General features: G+C 39.1%; 2 protein-coding genes across 3 annotated transcripts; one reads left to right on the top strand and one right to left on the bottom strand.

The window, feature by feature from the left end:
* Positions 1–229: 229 nt before the first annotated feature.
* On the bottom strand, positions 230–7,962 carry LOC116318764 (protein FAM102B-like). The gene is made up of 11 exons (XM_031737896.2): positions 7,642–7,962; positions 5,779–5,899; positions 5,494–5,523; positions 4,923–5,039; positions 4,404–4,450; positions 2,957–3,060; positions 2,604–2,699; positions 2,299–2,506; positions 1,964–2,100; positions 1,413–1,476; positions 230–1,147 (listed from the first exon to the last, which is right to left on the bottom strand). Exons 1-11 carry the CDS (start codon positions 7,785–7,787, stop codon positions 1,105–1,107), a joined length of 1,113 nt encoding a protein of 370 aa, XP_031593756.1. The 5' UTR covers positions 7,788–7,962; the 3' UTR covers positions 230–1,104.
* LOC116318750 (calcium-binding mitochondrial carrier protein SCaMC-1-like) lies at positions 7,309–17,442 on the top strand. 2 transcript variants are annotated; one of them, XM_031737884.2, is made up of 11 exons: positions 7,309–7,428; positions 10,426–10,643; positions 10,852–10,978; positions 11,101–11,188; positions 11,328–11,439; positions 13,770–13,928; positions 14,017–14,169; positions 14,273–14,380; positions 14,490–14,657; positions 14,843–14,993; positions 16,181–17,442. In XM_031737884.2, the coding sequence occupies exons 2-11, from the start codon at positions 10,467–10,469 to the stop codon at positions 16,360–16,362; spliced, it is 1,425 nt and encodes a 474-aa protein (XP_031593744.1). In that variant the 5' UTR covers positions 7,309–7,428; positions 10,426–10,466; the 3' UTR covers positions 16,363–17,442. The 2 variants fall into 2 exon arrangements, with proteins under 2 accessions (XP_031593744.1, XP_031593735.1); XM_031737875.2 differs by having other exon boundaries at positions 7,354–7,428; positions 10,253–10,643.
* The last annotated feature ends 291 nt before the right edge of the window (positions 17,443–17,733 follow it).

The following is a 17,733-nucleotide window of genomic DNA, read 5'->3' as shown; positions in this document are numbered from 1 at the left end:
ATCGGAAGTAGCGTCGTCAAATCTTTTTTTTAATTTTTATCTTTTAAAACGTCCATGGTTTTGGCGTGCACATTTCAAGAATTTAGACACCAGTTATTCCAAACATCAAAGTTTCTCTATTCCAGTGTTTACTTTCCTTTTTAATTATTTTATTTAAATGTGACTATCCTTCACACTCTTCTTCCCCAGGATTTAGAAATGAAGCACACATACTAGATAGAAGTTTTCCAGAATTAAAGTTTTTATTTAAAAAAAAAGTTGGCAATAAATGCAGGAAACTGTCAACAAACTGACTAAGTGTATATACAGTTAATCTCTATAAACAGATATGTGCATGTGGTTATCATCATCAGATCATCATCATCATCAGATGATAACCAGTGGGTTGTCAGAATGACATACTGATACAGATGATGTACAAAGACGTATATTTGGCAGCAAAATATACATTAAGCATTGTACATCTTAAATTTGGTAAAACAAATTTGTGAGTAAAAAAAAATATACATATATTTATTATTATGATTAACTTAACATCCACACACAATTAATTCTATTAATGTCAATATTTTCAATGTTGTAACTCTTTGTCACAACCAGATGAAGAAAGGTGTTCATTTGTATTGAGCATGAATTATTAAAATAGAATCTTACTATAACCACAATAAATAACCAACCAACCTACCTACTATTACCATTGTCAGTTTTATAATACTTTGAGTTTACATAGGGAGAGAGGTGTGCAATTGTCTGGAGTCTACATTTAGATAAAATCCTTTTCACAGATGTCAAAAGTTTACCTTTGTTGAAGAAATGTCTTATTTTTTTTTTCCCCAAAGAGCACACGAGGACAAGAAGATCAGTGCACCAGTTATCTCAGTCCACAAAACGTTTCAATAACGTGGCCTTCAGCTTCACTTCCTGAACACTAGGGGGCTGTCCTGACTAAGCTGCAAATCAGCTGGAGAGCGATTGCATAAGAGAAATTAGATCTCCCTTGGAATGAGATGGTGCAAGTTCTGATGGTAAATCCACTGTTCAGTCCTGTGGCCTCTGCATCAGAATAATACAGCACCCTTTGTGGGGACACATGCTTTCCAAAGCCTAGCGCTTGATGACCACCTGCTCAAAGGCTCCAATTGCGACCCTGAAAGAGAATGCCGCAGTTTGTTACAGGACAGGAAAACACACACGACATAAGGATTGCCATCTGATCTGGCAGATCTGATTTTATCATGAAAATGTGCCCCTTAAGTATAAAACATGAAGACAGTTACACAGAGTATAAAGCAGATACATAGAGTCTTTATCAGAACCCTTATTTAGCCTTCTTTCAATTGCCCATATTTATAGTAAATGTTTGGTGTCTGGTGTCTTGCACCCCCAACCCATGGTTACATAATCAAACCCACCTCATGTGCTGGCTTCCCAAAGCTGTACTTCCTCCAGGACCAACAAACAAGCTGAGCCCCTCCTCTGCAGCAACACATACACAAATACACATTAGAAAACCGACCATCAATTCCTACAGTCGGGGCTTAAAAAATGCCCCACTTTCTTGAAGGTTAAAATCAAACAATAAATGAGTTTTAGGCAAGCAAGATCTTTTCAGGAACAGAGGTAGGTAGTTTATAGTTGAGGATGCATTTCCACACAAAAATGTGCGCAACATTTGTCTCAATAAACAGGGAGACTCATCCTTTCTTAATCTCAACACAACAAACAGCTCTTCTCTCTCTCTAAGACTTTGTAACAGGGTAGATATCCAGATGTGAGTTTAAACCACACCTTGTGGCATAACTGTGATAAATTATGCAATTCTTCATGAAAGATGAATCATCCTTGGCAAGATTGGCTTAAGGCATACTAGGGACTTGAATTGAGTCCTTAGAGACATTACACTGTTGCGACACCTCAAAGTAACTTGATCCCATCTGCAACATGGTGGGACACGAGTACACACCCTCTGCACTGGAGTCCAAGAATCCATGACTGAAATCCTGGCTCTGGAGGATTTTCTCAATTATATCATCTGCATCCACTCTGGTCGCATCGACTCTTTTCAGCTGATTCTCCACAGAGTTCTGCTTGACTGGGTGTCTAACGAGGGAAGAGAAACATGGCTCAGTATTGCAAATACAGGGTTCAAACACCAAGAAAAAAAGGCATTTATAAATAAGGAAATATTATACATTGTCATGACATAAATAGAGCATGGAAAGAATGTAATAGTGGTCAAAAGACCACCATCTTATCAATAGCATACTATTCCAAGGCCAGAGTAACTGTCTGTATCACCTTTGAGCCTTTAAATGTATTGCAGGGCTATCAAATGTATGATGATAAGTTGCAGAGACTGGAGGAGTAGTCTTATTCTCCTTCTCTCCTTTCTCCACCTGCTGATCACTGTGTTCAAGGATGCTGCCGATGCCTGTAGAGGCAGAACCTCCTGACCCGCTCCGCCGATGGCTCAGATCTGTTAAACTGGAGTTGTTTGAGCTGTAACCTACAGCATGTGAGGGGGAAAAAAACCCATATAGTGAATAAAGGGGAGAACATTTCCAATTTTTAAAGTGAATAAATGTGTGTCACGGTATTTCTACCTGAAATTTTTGACAGCTGACTTGCATGGCTGGGTGTTCGAGAGTGACCAAACGTTACCAGCTCCTCTGGCACTGATACAGACTTTCCTGGAGTCCCTGTTAAAAAAAGTGATGTATTCAGTAAATTATAATAAATTGCAGTAAATTAAATAGAAACCACACATTTTTTATAGCTTTGCTATCATAATGAACAAAAACAACATGTAAATACAGCTACTGCTATCCAGTGGCATGATTAAGGAATATTGATTTCATAATTGACCCCATTACAGTCTCCAAAAGAATATCTGTATTTCTGTAAGAAACTGACCAGTAATATTAAAGGGTATTTGCCATAAGTTACATATACGTACCAGAGACTGAGTGTGATATGTGCATGTCTCCTCCTTTCCTCCCCTCAAGTAGACACTCTGCATTTGCCTGTGGGATCCCCAGAGTCATGGCTGTAGATGGGGGACTAAAGGGAACACAGGTTTTAGTTAACTTCATTAAAACTTATGCAAACAAAGCTTCCCTACAGCAGACCTTTTGTCTTATCATGGCATGGAAACCACAGCTGGTTACTGAATTGATAATTCATGACTAGGTGAGCTTGCCGGGTCGCTCACTGATTCAACTGTGACACCTTTTGACAGCTGTTGCAGCTGTGGCTGGTGTTTTCACCTTGTAAGACTTCATCTATGTTTGTGCTATCAGAGACACCCACTATAGTGGAAATAACACAAAAGTGGTTTCTAAATACTTTTGGTAGGTGTTTCTATGCAAGTGTGTCTGTGGTGGGCATATATTCTGCCACAACTGTATAAAGTGCAAATTTTATGTATGTAGGTGACATTAAAATGAAGGCCAAATTCAAAAACGCATGCAGCCAGAGAGCATGTTGACTTCACAGCTGGTGTGTCCCTACTGGAATCAGCTGGTGCTTTTACTGCCAAGTCAAAATATCTACTGAAAAAGGTCAACTATCCATGTAAACACACTTTCTGTGTAGCTTTGACACTAATATTCAAACACATTTACTCATAAACAACTGGCTGTTTGATCACACTGGTTAGTATTAGTTATAAGCAAGTTATTAGCAACCTCTAGTTTGGCAAACAACAAAAGGCTCTGTTTAAACACAGTAATACGAGTTCTACAAAAAGTGAAAAAAAAGAGCATCCTTTCTCCTCCTCTTTGTAAATCCTCCACACACACAATGAGTAACACTCTGTGGGTTGGGTGACTAAGCTCTACACATCTCCAGGGCAACAGCTTGTGTGTTATTACACTGAGCATGAGCTGAAACAGGAAAGAAATATCAAGAAAGGCAGCTTATTGTTTGCACATGGTACAGGCTTTGCCAGGAGTGTGATGTTACATCACATCCTTTGCGACAAACCTGTTCTACATAAAGCGTCTGATCACATATCAGCCATTGGTCACTCTTAAGGTTGGGCAGCTCAGTGTTTTGGGTGAGGCATCATTAGCTCTCAGATAAGACAACAGTAAGGCCTCACCTACAAAGTACTTTGCCATTACTTCTCTGGATCTCATAATATGCGTGAGGGTGTCACTTTAGGACAGACAGGAAGTCACGAAAGCGCTTCCTCTGAGGTTAGAAGCAGACGTTTATACCTGAGGAGCAGACTTTCGTTGCAACCACAAATATAAAGCTTTGCAGTTAGGCATGTTTTAGCATCTGAACCAAATTGAGTATTTATCAAAATTAAATAAATAAATATATATACATTTAAAAAAGATAAATTAAGAATTTCCTAGTTGCACGTGTGAGATGTTAGGTTGAAGAAGCGCTCTTACGTTTTAAAACAGGGATCTCCAGACATAAGCTGTGTGGTGATGACAACCTGTAACAGAGACAAGAGCAACAGGATTGGTAGCTTTAGAAAGGAATACAAAGGCATACAGCTTTCTGCTTTCTAGTTTGGTTTCACACGGTATCTTTTAAACGTGGTTAGTATAATAAGATTTTCTGAGAAAGTTGATTGTATGTCTTTCTTTTTGCCCCTGGAGGAACACGTATATTTTAATGTCATTCCCACAGCGCAGGTAGTTTATAAGTCACAAAGCTCAGACATGTCTCGTCTCAGCTTTCAGGGTGCTCACTTTTTTCCAAATGTATGTCACACATTCAGCTTCCTCAAACATACTTTGTTCTTGTCTATTGAGAAATTCACTTAGTTTTCTTAATGTGTACAGACAAACAAAAGTGAACTACTGAGCTGTGACAACACATCGCCAGTGCGATAGATACTCTTAAGGTCCCTTTCCATGTTATTTATTGGTGTTTTAAAGCTGTGTTCTGCATCATTGTCGTACCTTGAGAATTGAGTTATCCTGTCTGGTGTTCTTTGTGTCATATCCCTCCAGAAGACAGCGTCGTACTGTGCTGCCAGACCCAGCAAACTCAGACAGGTTCAAGTCAGCAAAGCCCAGCTGTGCAGAGTGAAAAGTGACCAACTCAACAAGTTTCAACTGATTAGGAGTCAGCTGACATACCTTAAATATAGATTTGTTTTTATTATTTTTTTACAAAGGATCACGAGAATGAAGTCCTAAAAAGACAGAAATTCAATACAGCTCTAGTTATGGGAAACAATGTAACCTGCATGAGTTGGGACCTTGGAAACTTGAGAAATAAGATTGCCTAATTCTTTAACTCCTCATTGGAGTTATTGGTTAACATGTCAGTCTTTTTTTTTTTTTTTTTTCAATCAGTGACCAAAGCCGGAAACTGCAAGCTATAAAAAAAAAAAAAAAAGTTCTCAGGGCATCTGAAGGACTTCTCGTTATCATCGTTATCTCAGAAAGGTTTTGATAAGACTTGTTATTAAGCAGACTTTTTTTTCCCACCACAACAAATCTACACACTTTAGAAGAGAAGTGTTACCTTTGCATATGTTTTTCCACCCTTCAATTCCTGAAATGAGAAAAAAAGTGATATCACATAATTTGCCTGTTTATTTACTATTTCTTGCCTCTATTTATAAGTTTTTGCAGGACAACTAAAGTCCGTGAACAACAATAAACTGCTGTGTTGAAATTACAACAGTTCTTCTAATCTTATGTAAATAGACACTCAAGTCTCCGTTCACTGCATGAACTATGGCTATGGAACAACTCCCACTGTGCATTCTCAATTGTGTCAACAAAACAGAAACAAAGGGTTTTGTACCTTGCGCACCGACACACGGCACACACAGGGGTCTAACACACCCGTCCCAGCGTTGGCACTCATCTTACACATGAAAGAGAATTTCTTCTTCCAGCGCACACAGTTGGCTTGGACGGGCTCCCTGTAAGACAAGTGGATTTAATCACTAGTAGACATACAGATATATCACAGTATCTTAATAGCTTCCAAATATGTGGAGAAGAAGGGACTAGCAATTATTCAAGCAGTAAACAAGCTCCTTTTATGCTTCGGCAATTCTCAAACTGGTGTGCTGCATATAAAGTTTATAGCTATTGCTAATTTCCAACCCTTGTCCCTTGTTGTCTATCAGATGATGTCTTGAGATAACTCATCCTCAGCAAATATTTAACTGCAATAGTCAGATATTGAGTAACAAACATGTGTATCAATTTAGCACATTCTTTTATGTTAGGAAATGTCACAGTTTTATTTTGTATGCAGGTTTTCCGGAAGTATAATGAGATGCTTTTAAATAGTTTTTATACTGTCCTTCTAAAAGCATCTCTCAAAGTCATAAAAGCAGCCTTCTTAAAGCAGGCAGTTTTTTGGGCAGTAGAATAAAACAGAACACATCTTTATTGTTGTTCCACATGTGAAATGAAACTGAATGCAATCCTATCATTGCAGACCATCTATACACACACATATATATAGAAGATTCCAAAGAGGAAAGTAAACACACATCATACCACACATACAAAATGAAAACAAGTTATGGTTTGGACAAGTTATTATCAAACAGTGTCTCAATTACGTCTACAATCACTGAGACACAAAAACTCCATGCATGGGATCACCAGTCAAAATCTGAAAAATCAGGCCAATAAATAAATGATAGATAAAACTTTTAAAAACTTTGCTGACTTTGAGAACAAAGTTGTTTTATTGTTGTTGTTTTTTAAGGTGTGATAGATAGATAGATAGATAGATAGATAGATAGATAGATAGATAGATAGATAGATAGATAGATAGATAGATAGATATTGTGTTTGCAGGGTATTTGCAAAGGAAGCGGGAAATAAAAAGCAGTGGTTGAGGCAGGATAAACTTAAGAATACCCTGTTTACACAATAGTTTAGGGAGAGTTGCCATAGCAAAGTAATGAGGGCCAGCGCTTCCGACTCCGTTTTTCCAGAGTGACTCATTAAAGTAACGTGCAGTAAAAATGCGTCCCAGGAGACTATGACCTAGCACGCGCCTTTGAATTGAAAAAATAACAATCTGCTCTGTGATTTATGGCATATGATTACTGTAGATTTTTCTTTTTTTTAATCATTAGAAAAACAATGAATGAAAGTATAACTTTAAATAATTTTTCCACCAGAGTCAGTGTTATATTAAACAAACAAACAAACAAACAAACAAACATCCCAATGTTAACCATTATTGTCGATATCCCAATGTCGACCGGTGGTCTCGCTGTTCCACAACACAATTAACGGCAGTTGTTGCTTAGCAACTGCTTGGATAAACTTTACAGATTTTAGATTTTAGATTTTTTTTTTTTTTAAAAAGTCTCTGTCTCTTGAAACGACGAACGAGAGTCTCTGTGTTCGTTTTAAGGCGTTAAATCACTCCGCTGGTCTGTTCTGTTGCCTCCTTACATACAGGTCTTCAACTGTCGTTGAGGTAAGTTTAAGTAGTTTAAGTTAGCGAACAGCTGGTGTTGAGTTAGCTAAACGTCAGCTACGAATACAGCGGAATGCTGTAGGCACCGAAGAAGCAACCACGACGCAATAAATGCAAACAGTTGTCAAAAATAAGCTAAATTTGGACCTGACTGATGAAAATTAATGACCTGTTGCTATAAATAGCTAAATGAAATTAAAAGAAAAATCTTACCGGGAGGACTCTTCAGCAAAACCTCCATCCAGTAGCCTGACTTTACAAAATAAAACTCCGTTGACAATGGGAACCGACGACAATTCCTCTAAGTCGAAGTCCACCTTAAATTTAAATCTCTTTTTCTTCATAAGAATAAACGACATGATGTGAGACTGTGCAGCGCGAGTATCCGGGTGAAGCTGTGGAGGTGGCAGACAGCCGAACACTTTCTCCGAGCTGTCTCTGTTGCTCACTCAGCTGTCGCTGCTCTGCAGACACGACTCAAAGTTCAAATCTCTTCCTTCCCACCCACTGAAACACTATATTAATGACGCCAGGGAAATTCCGCGGTGTGATTGGACAGTTAGGTTAAAGAAAAAAGAAGAAATGTTGACAGCACCAATTTAACGTGTGGAGGTGGGTGACTGTACAATTGTTACAGTCTGGCTGAAACTCACTGGGGTAACACCAGCAACACCATTTATTGGGGGGGGGGCGCTGAAGTGACCATAAAAGACAAAACAGAAGGTGGCATGTGACAAAAGGGGGAAATCCAAAAGAAGATGGTTTAAAGTTGTCCACAGTTAGCACTATTAAAATGTAAACGTTGTTAATAAATGCATGGAAAAATCTCATCGCAGACTGTATACAGTTCAGCCTGACCTAACCTTTATCTTATCTTATCTTTCTATCAGTAGTGAACAAAGTGATCATTACAGACATAATTGCTAGCTGAGGACAAAAATAATAATAAAATATGATAAGATTTACTTTCCCTAAAAAGGTTTGGAAAACACTGAATAAAGTTATGCAAAAAAAAGTTTTTACAGATGTGGTGCTGTGCATTATGGCTATACATCTCCAATTTGTTCTCATCTGTCCAAAGGATATTAGTCCAGATATCTCATGGTTTGTTCTGAGGCAGTTTTGCAAACCTAAACTGTGGTGTGATGTTCTTCTTATTTCTTTAAGCATTACATGCTGTGGCTTTGGGCTGAATTTGCTTGGGCATCCACTCCTGGGAAGACTGAACACTTCAAATGAGCAAACTGCCAAAATCCCTGCTTTTAAAGAAGTGCTCATATTTCCTGATCAATTAATAAACCTGGTTGTAACTTAATCGCTTAATTACCCTGAAATAAGTAAGGATTTACTTTGTTTTTCACAGGACTACATGCAGTCCTGTGAAATCTTTGTTTTTCACATGACTTTACATTCTATAATAAAATCACTTAAATAAAGTAGACTAGCTCAACAAGATAAAATAGAACAAAGTACAAACAGGGTGTCATATGAGAGATGAAAGAATTATATTAATAAAATGTCAATTTAATGTGTTCAGTTGCTTTACTGAAAAATAAAAATATATAAAAACAACACATGGGAAAAGTACCAGATAGCACATTATGGCTGTGAGCAACTTTAATCTTGTAGCTTATGGTGGAGATGTTTGAATCTATTAAAAGACTGATGGGTAAAAGGTTTTTTTCTTTATCTAAAACATAGCCTCATTTGTCAGTAATGTAGACGTGCGGTCACTTTTGGGTGTCATCCATGGAAATGGCAGGAAGTATCCAACTTGTGGTTAGACGTGACTTTTATACCGCTCACAAAATAAACCAGAAGTCGTTCAAATTTAAGCAATCCTGAGATGATGCATAATCAGTTGTGTCAACAGGCTGAAATAGCAGTTATCAGCACAAATAGACAGCGTATATTGTATAGGCTATTCTACACTGAGAAAAATAAAGGTGCCAACTGGAACCAAAAGTGGTTCTTTAGACTGATGCCAAAGAAGAACCTTTTTTAATGCCACAAAGAACCTTTCAAGCAATGGTTCTTTGAAGAACCATTTCTTTCAGTGGTTCATTGAAGAACCTTTAAAGGTGCCCAAAAGAACCATCAAGAAATGGTTTAAATGGTTTTTCAAAGAAACTTTTTTAAAATGGTTCTTTGAAGAACCATTTAAGAACCATAATTTCCCTGAGAGTATATGCGCCTTTCAGAGATATTATAGTTTTGCCTTTTTATTTACTTTTTAAAATGCTTTGGTTTTCAGTCCAATTTACTTTCAGTTATTTTCCAAAGTGGATTTGATTGTTCATATTTAAGCTTAATTTACCTGTGTTTTTGTTTGCTATAATACAGAAACATTTATCAAGAGTAAGATTTAAAGGTGTAGAACACAAAGGCTGTCATGTCAGGGACTGTTTGTTCGTTCAGTTCGTTTTTGCTATTTTTATAAAGTAAAGTTAGTTTTTTTCCCCAGTTGACTGAAATCTGGTTTAGTTACCTATAATAAACTCAGTGTTATGCATACAGTCTAGTATTACCCCGTTGATGTTTCTGTGCAGTGAAACGTCGCCCTCTGCTGGAGAGGAGCGGTGCTGCGCTGTACTGACACGTCCTGTTAGATGAAGAGATTAAATGTCTTCTGTTATGCACTGTCACATGTCACATGGGGAAATGATGATTAACTTAGGTTTTAAAAGCATAAGCCGGATTATGCATATGGTCCCTCCATGAGTTTTAGATTTTTTTTCTCCACCGCTTTCATATGCTGCCATGTTTCCCGCTTTTCCGTAAAAAACACCGTGTAGTTACGTAGCCTACATTGCTCCGCCCACAGATCACTGCAGTTCCCCCGAAACGCTCCGGAGCGCACCTTTGCATAGGGCAGGCTGCAGAAAAACCCGAGTAAAAGCCCGATTTGTCATTGCCGACGACGAGTTCGCATGTGGATTTTGCATTGGATTTATGGGTGATTTTCATTATGGATTGCTAATTTGACCCCGACTGCAGGACGGCTCAGGTCTGGACCCAGTTTGCACATTAGCGCTACAATGTATCAGACGTTACGGACGTTACTGTCAAATGCCCGGTGCTGGGATGCCGACAGTGAGAGGTCGTACCAGGACCTGTTTGAAAGGCTCGATACCAACAAAGATGGGAAGGTGGATGTTGCTGAATTACGAGAGGGCCTCAAGGCAATGGGAATATTCCGCCAGGGTGCTGCACAGGTAAATATCAGTCTGCTGGGGCAGAGGACTCACACAGAGATATGAGTTTCAAGTCCTGGCCTGCTCGTTTTGCATGCATTTCCGTAGTAATGTGACACTTTACCCCCTTTGTGTGTATGTGTGTGTGTGCGTGTGTGTTTTAGAGACAGAGAGTGAGACACTATGAATATAACTGAAGAAACACTTACACTTTATCTCCACCTTACAGAAAATTGTGTCATCTGGTGACCAAAATAAAGACGGGTGCCTGGACTTCAACGAGTTTACCAAGTATCTGAAGGAGCATGAGAAGAAGCTGTGGCTGACGTTCAAGAGCCTGGACAAAAATGATGATGGTAGGGAGAGGAGCGAGGTTGCAAGGAATAAATGAATGCTCAACTTTAGTCACATGGCTTGCCAGTGAATGTTTACACAGTCACATACTGCAGCTTGTTTCACTGGAGTGTTTATGTGTCAGGGCGCATCGATTCCTCAGAGATCCAGCAGTCTCTTGCAGAGCTGGGCATAGATGTCAGCGGAGAGGATGCCCTAAAAATCTTACAGAGGTTTGACCTCCACTTTTTACGCACTGTGACATGTGTCTGAAGTATAAAATTTAAGATTACGTGAAGTATATGTGATCAGATAGTGTACTTCCATACAATAATCATACATTTCATAGGTTAAAAACTTGTGTTTCCTCAGTATGGATATAGATGGAACCATGATGGTTGACTGGAACGAGTGGAGGGAACACTTCCTGTTATGCCCTGCCCACAACCTGGAAGAGATCATACGCTACTGGAAACACTCCTCAGTATGTATCATATCAAATCACTCACATATACTGTCTGTATCACAGAGAAGTGCTTTTAGCAGATACACACACAGAGGCAGCTGCTGTGAAGTGAATCACATGCTGTGTAGTCCTCTCATGCTAGCTTTATAGATTTCCTCTGCAGTTCACACAAGGCAGCAGCTTTGGAAGTGGTGACCTGGGCAAGATAATTAGGTCATAGCACCACACTCTGCCCCCCCAGCTCAGTCCTCCACCTTTTGCAAGTGCTAAGAAAGACATCTTTGACTGCTCTGTTACTTGTTCAGGGCAAGATTTTAGCTCAGCCACGAGCCAAACAGTGCCTCTCCTTCACAGAGCTTGTATCTGAATTTTCAGAAGTCTTTTCCAGGCAGAACTGCATTATCATACAGGAAACGTGCCCTACAAGTGACCGCAGCAAGTCCAAGAACCTTTGCCTTTCCCCTTAGCTTTGCATTAGACTGCCAGTAGAGTGTGTTTTTAACTAATGATGTGTTCCATTTATCTCAGAAGTCAGATATCAGAGCTGGGTTTCTCTACCGAACTGAGCATGCTCCAGTATTAAAGTAGGAAAAGAGGGAAAACAGGATTTGTTGTGCTTCTTAGCAAGGTAGAGCCATTTATCTATCACTGGCAACACTTATAAACAGCGCTGCAGGACATTCATGGATAGAGTCTGGTCAGTGCTCTGTGAGTGGCTCATTTAGGGAGTCACAGCTATATAACATGGATAGTACAGGTTACAAGTTGTACAGCTTTACTGTGTTTTCGTACACTGCTTCCATGTTGGATTGTTAAGTCAGGTTTGGTGGGGCTGCACTGATATCTTGAGTTGTAAGTCCAACTTGAGGCGGCGTTACAGTTGAAAATTCCCACTGGGAACTCTAAGTTTGACTTCCAGCTTCAAATAGAGCGCACAGTAGTGCTTTATGCTTTGGGGAAAACGCTGCATATACCAGATAAGGGTTTATTCAGCTCAGTAGTTATTCTAGTGAAAGGACAAGAAGTTCAAATGGTTTCAGCTTTTCCTCACTGCATATCCTTTTTTACAACCATTTTAAATGACTTGCACATCTAAAATAGCGGTGGTTTTTTTTTTTTTAATGTTTTCATCTTTTGGCTGACAGCTCGTGTTGAAGATTTTCTAGTTAAAATATAACTTGAAAAAAATGCTTCTGCATCACTGACCTCAAAAAGGAGAAGTTGTTGTTGTTGACCTTGTACATTTGAAACCACACAAAGAAACCTTTAAGTGGCATTACCCTTCAGTGAAAGATTGATTATCAAAAGCAAAGAAATTCACCTATAAGGCATTTTATAATGAGTATTACACAGAAAGAGAAATACTAATAAGAGTCTATGTTTGTACCTACAGTATTATCCCGTCTGCTCACAGACGTACAGACAAAGACAGAAAAATAAGGCTTTCACAGGACTCTATGCAGTCTTGTGAAAACAATGTCATTTGGACAGATGAGACCAAGCTGGAGATGTTTGGCCATAATGCACAGCGACATATTTAAAGCTGTGAAAACCAAACTCAGCATATCAGCACAAACGCCTCATACCAGCTGCCAGCACAGAGGAGGAAGTACCATGCAGCCACTGAGTACGAACCCCTCTGTATAATTAAGTATTCTAGAGTCAAATGTGAGGCCATCTGTCTTGCAGAATGAACAGAATGGCTGAAAAAGAAAAGAATCAAGGTCTTGCAGTGACCCAGTCAAACTCCACACTATAGCCTGACCAATATATGAGTAGGCCGATATATTGGTATCGGTGCTTATGCTGGCCAGTAAATGGACATTAAAGTAAAGAAGAGATGGGAGAAACAGGCTTCTGCCATGTTATGAATGTAGATGATGCATAGTTTGTCCCTCAGACAGCAATCAGTAACCATAAATATACACATATTTCCCTAACAAAGCAAAAATGAGGAAAATGTGTTTTTTTTATGTGTCTGAAAGAATGAAAATATCAGCTGATACATCAGGTTTTTAAATCACAAGATACTGGTATTGGTATCGGTCTTAAAAGTCCTAACTTAGTCAGGCTCTAGTCCTAACTTCAACCTGAAATCCTGGGGTGGGACCTTAAGATAGCTGTGCCTGCAAACCTCAATGAAGTGAAGCAATGTTTTAAATAAGATTTCATCCACATTGATGCAAAAGACTGATAAAAATGATCATACTTAAAGTTATTGTCGCTAAAGATGGTTCTGGACTACATAGAGTCCTGTGAGAGCTTTCTTTTCCCCATGACTGTAAATCAGATGTGCCAGGGTTCATGAATTTGGTCTCGCGAAGTAAATCTGCTTATGTAATCACTAGGTTCTGGACATAGGTGACAGTATTGCCATCCCAGATGAATTCACAGAGGAAGAGAAGAGCACAGGTGGCTGGTGGAAGCAGCTTGTTGCAGGTGCTGTGGCAGGGGCTGTTTCTCGTACCGGTACTGCCCCACTGGACCGAGTGAAAGTCTTCATGCAGGTGACTAATATGACAGAAGTGGAACAAATAGACAGATAAATGGGTGTCTGTGACCGTGTTTTACTTGAAGCATATATTTGCACCGCAGGTTCATTCTTCAAAGGCCAATCAGATAAGTCTGCTAGGGGGCTTTAAGCAAATGATTGTAGAGGGAGGCGTGACTTCACTGTGGAGGGGAAATGGAATAAATGTTTTAAAGATTGCACCCGAGACGGCGATTAAGTTCATGGCATACGAACAAGTAAGGAACCGTACCACTGAAATGTGAATTCTTTAAAATACTTTCGTTCGCAGCTATTAAATGTAGCAACAAATATTGTGGCTTTTTACGTTTTCTGTTACAGTATAAGAGGTTGTTATCATCAGAAGGAGCGAAGATTGAGACCCACCAGAGGTTTCTGGCTGGCTCTCTGGCTGGGGCCACAGCACAGACAGCAATCTACCCAATGGAGGTAACAAGATCTGTGATGCTGCCTGTGATGCTGCGGTAACATGTCCTCTCCACGCAAACCAACAAAATTTGACCTCCTTTGTATTTTTTATGCATTGCTTCTCTCTTAGGTATTAAAGACTCGGTTGACCCTTAGGAAAACTGGCCAGTATGCAGGAATGTTTGATTGTGCCAAGAAGATCCTGAGGAAGGAGGGCGTCAAAGCTTTCTACAAGGGCTACGTACCAAACTTACTGGGCATCCTTCCCTACGCTGGGATAGACCTGGCTGTTTATGAGGTATGCTGGCTTTTTGACGCATGGAGATTTCACAATGGATTGCACTTTAGTTAATTAGCTCATTTATATGCACACTTAACCAATCCATCATGCAGAGTTACATTAAATTAAATGAGAGAAATTTTTGTGTTATGCTGATTTTGCACATTACCTCAATTTTCCCTTCTCTTGTCATAACTCTCCAGACTCTAAAGAACACTTGGTTGGCACATTACGCCACTGACTCAGCCAACCCTGGAGTGCTGGTGTTGCTGGGCTGTGGGACCATCTCTAGTACCTGTGGCCAGCTGGCAAGCTATCCACTCGCACTTGTGCGCACTCGGATGCAAGCACAAGGTAAACACAGCCTGATATTTGAAAACAGTAATGACATAACTAGGTAGCCCCTTCGTTACATAATAATAGCATAATATTTTTCAAGGTGGGCGGGATGCATGTGATGGTGTAAAGGTTCTGTAAATGTGATCCATGTTTTCTGTAAATATATACTTGTGTTACAGCCCACGTAATGTAAAGGGGCTCCATCTGAAAAAGGGCATTCCTCTTTAACGTTGTTCACTTTGAGATGAAAGTTGTTTTTTGAATGTAACATTTAGACAGGGTCATGGTCTCACAAACTGACAAATCAGTGTTATATGAGTAAAGAGACTAATAGACAAAAATGTTGGCTGTTATGGACCACTACATTCATTGGCCACTTTATTAGTTACATATTGCTATTATCAGGTTGGATTCTTCTTGGCATAGATTCAGCAAGGTGCTGGAAAAATTCCTCAGAGACAATCCTTGGTTCATACTGGCATCCACGATGTGACTCTCCACTTAGATTGAGATCTGGTGATTGTGGAGGCCATTTGAGGAACAGTGAACTCATTGTCATGTTCAAAATCTCAGTTTGAGATGGTCTGAGTTTTGTGATAATGGGGTTTTATCCTGTTGGAATGAACCATCAGAAGATGGTACACTATGGTCATAAAGGGATGGACATGATTAGCAACAATACTAAAGTAGGCTTTTGTACCTAAACAATGCTCAGTTGGTACTAAGGGGCCCCACGTGTGCTAAAAAAAAGTATCTCTTCTACCATTACACTACCAGCAGCCTGAACTGTTTGATACAAGACAGGATGGATCCATGCTTACATGTTATCTAACATCAACAAGGCATTTTCACCAAGAGAACTGGCACTCACTGGATGTTTTCGCTTTTTCAGACTATTCTCTGAAAATCTATTCTAACCCTAGAGATGACTGTGTGGGAAAATTCCAGCAGATCAATAGTTTCTGAAATGCTCAGACCAGCCTGTCTGACAAAAACAACCATCCACGATCAAAGTCACTTAAACGATTCTCAGTTTGAACTGACCATGACTACACGTCTAAATATGTTGAGTTGCTGTTATGTGACTGGCTGATTACATATTTGCATTAAGTCAGTTGAGCAGATGTACCTAACAAAGTGGCCAGTGAGTTTATTTTTTGCTTTTTAATTGGTTCTCTAACATAGCTTATATTTCTTTACAGCATCTCTGGAACCATCAAACCAGCCTTCTATGAGTTCTCTGATGAAGAAGATTGTAGCCAAAGATGGTGTTTTTGGACTCTACCGGGGCATCCTGCCGAACTTCATGAAAGTCATTCCTGCAGTCAGCATTAGCTACGTCGTTTATGAGTATATGAAGAGTGGCTTAGGGATCTCCAAATGATACTGCAAAAAAAAAAGAAAAAGTTTACTTTATATGTCAGACTTGAAAATGCCTGAAATAACTCCAAAAAGACAGATGGTGATCAACCATACAGTGCATGTTTTAAGAGCCGTCTGCCAGTAGTTAATTAATAATTTGTGGTATGCATGGTCAAATTTTTTTTTTCTTACTGTAAAACATACCATTCTTCCTGCATTTACTTGCGTTATTTACACACAAAAAGACAGTTCTGGAAAAACACTAAAACGTGTTAAGTGTAATGGCTCATTTCATTTATGCCACGGATATTCCTTTAAACTGTGATGAAACAAATACGTGACATAGCGTTGTGCGTTTCCTTTGTTTGAAAGATGACGCTATGTCAGCTGAACTTTTCACATGTCTATGCACTGTATACATGATTTTGTAAACACCTGCCCTAAGTGACAGCGGTTCCAAACAAACCGTTCTCCAATCAGCAGCTGTCCACTAAAAATAGCTGGCTTGGACAAACGAATACTTGTTAACACTGGAACAGTGTGTGAATGAAGACACACATCTTGTGCAATGTGAAAACCACTGATCTCTCTGTTTGATAACGATTGAAATGTGCCTTATCTGGGTGTAAATCTGATGATAACATCAGAAGATGTGTTTTATAACTATACATATTACTGTATATATGTTTCCAGTTATGCTTATTTATGGGATTCAACGATGAAAAATACTTGCAAGAAGCATGTGTTTGTCATGTTTCAATCCTCATTTCAACCTAGTACATACGCACAACACATTCCTGCTACAGTTAACATTCATTCATTTGTTTCATATTCTTTCACACAGCCAAGTGGATGGAGTTTAGATGTAGCATGCATGATAACAATCTTCTGTGTTTAGTTTATGTGGCATTTTCTGAGCTTGAAACTAGTCTTGATTTATTAGCTGGTGAAACTTGGTCCTTCCAGGGAGGCTTGAATGCTGATATTGCCTCCTCAGTAATGTAAGGATCACTGGTTGGAAAATCGGTCTGATGTGTTGAAATCTTTGCCAAGTGGTCAATAAAGACAAAACCTGTGGATTTGTTTCCACACAGAACTTAAACTTTGTGTTGGTGTCAGTAAGGATATTGAACTTCCATCCGGTTAGCATCTATGAAGAAGGAGATGAAACGGAAATACAAAAACTGAAAACATTTTTGCATCAGCTTTGTATTTTTGATTGAAATTTCTGTGTGCATTTTTTTCTATAACAAATTAAATCCTCCAAAATTAGGAGGGAAGGGAAAACATGTTTACAGTTGAATTTTGGATTCTTGCTAATCCACACAGCTTTAAAAATATGCATACAAGCCTGAAGATGTACATGTACTCACTTAAATCTTTAATAAGTGAT

The sequence above is a fragment of the Oreochromis aureus genome, linkage group 18 (assembly GCF_013358895.1).
Source record: "Oreochromis aureus strain Israel breed Guangdong linkage group 18, ZZ_aureus, whole genome shotgun sequence".
Classification (NCBI taxonomy): Eukaryota; Metazoa; Chordata; class Actinopteri; order Cichliformes; family Cichlidae; genus Oreochromis; species Oreochromis aureus.
This window is presented reverse-complemented; position numbering and strand designations above follow the sequence as displayed.

Bases quoted from the DNA above. Each gene is read 5' to 3' on its own strand.
- LOC116318764 (XM_031737896.2), bottom strand. From the start codon at position 7,787: ATGTCGTTTATTCTTATGAAGAAAAAGAGATTTAAATTTAAGGTGGAC. The intron at 5,040-5,493 runs GTAACACTTCTC...CACTCTGCACAG, and splicing joins GTGGAAAAACATATGCAAAG to CTGGGCTTTGCTGACTTGAA. The intron at 2,507-2,603 runs GTAGAAATACCG...CACATGCTGTAG, and splicing joins TCAGCTGTCAAAAATTTCAG to GTTACAGCTCAAACAACTCC.
- LOC116318750 (XM_031737884.2), top strand. From the start codon at position 10,467: ATGTATCAGACGTTACGGACGTTACTGTCAAATGCCCGGTGCTGGGAT. The intron at 13,929-14,016 runs GTGACTAATATG...TTTGCACCGCAG, and splicing joins GAGTGAAAGTCTTCATGCAG to GTTCATTCTTCAAAGGCCAA. The intron at 14,381-14,489 runs GTAACAAGATCT...CTTCTCTCTTAG, and splicing joins CAGCAATCTACCCAATGGAG to GTATTAAAGACTCGGTTGAC.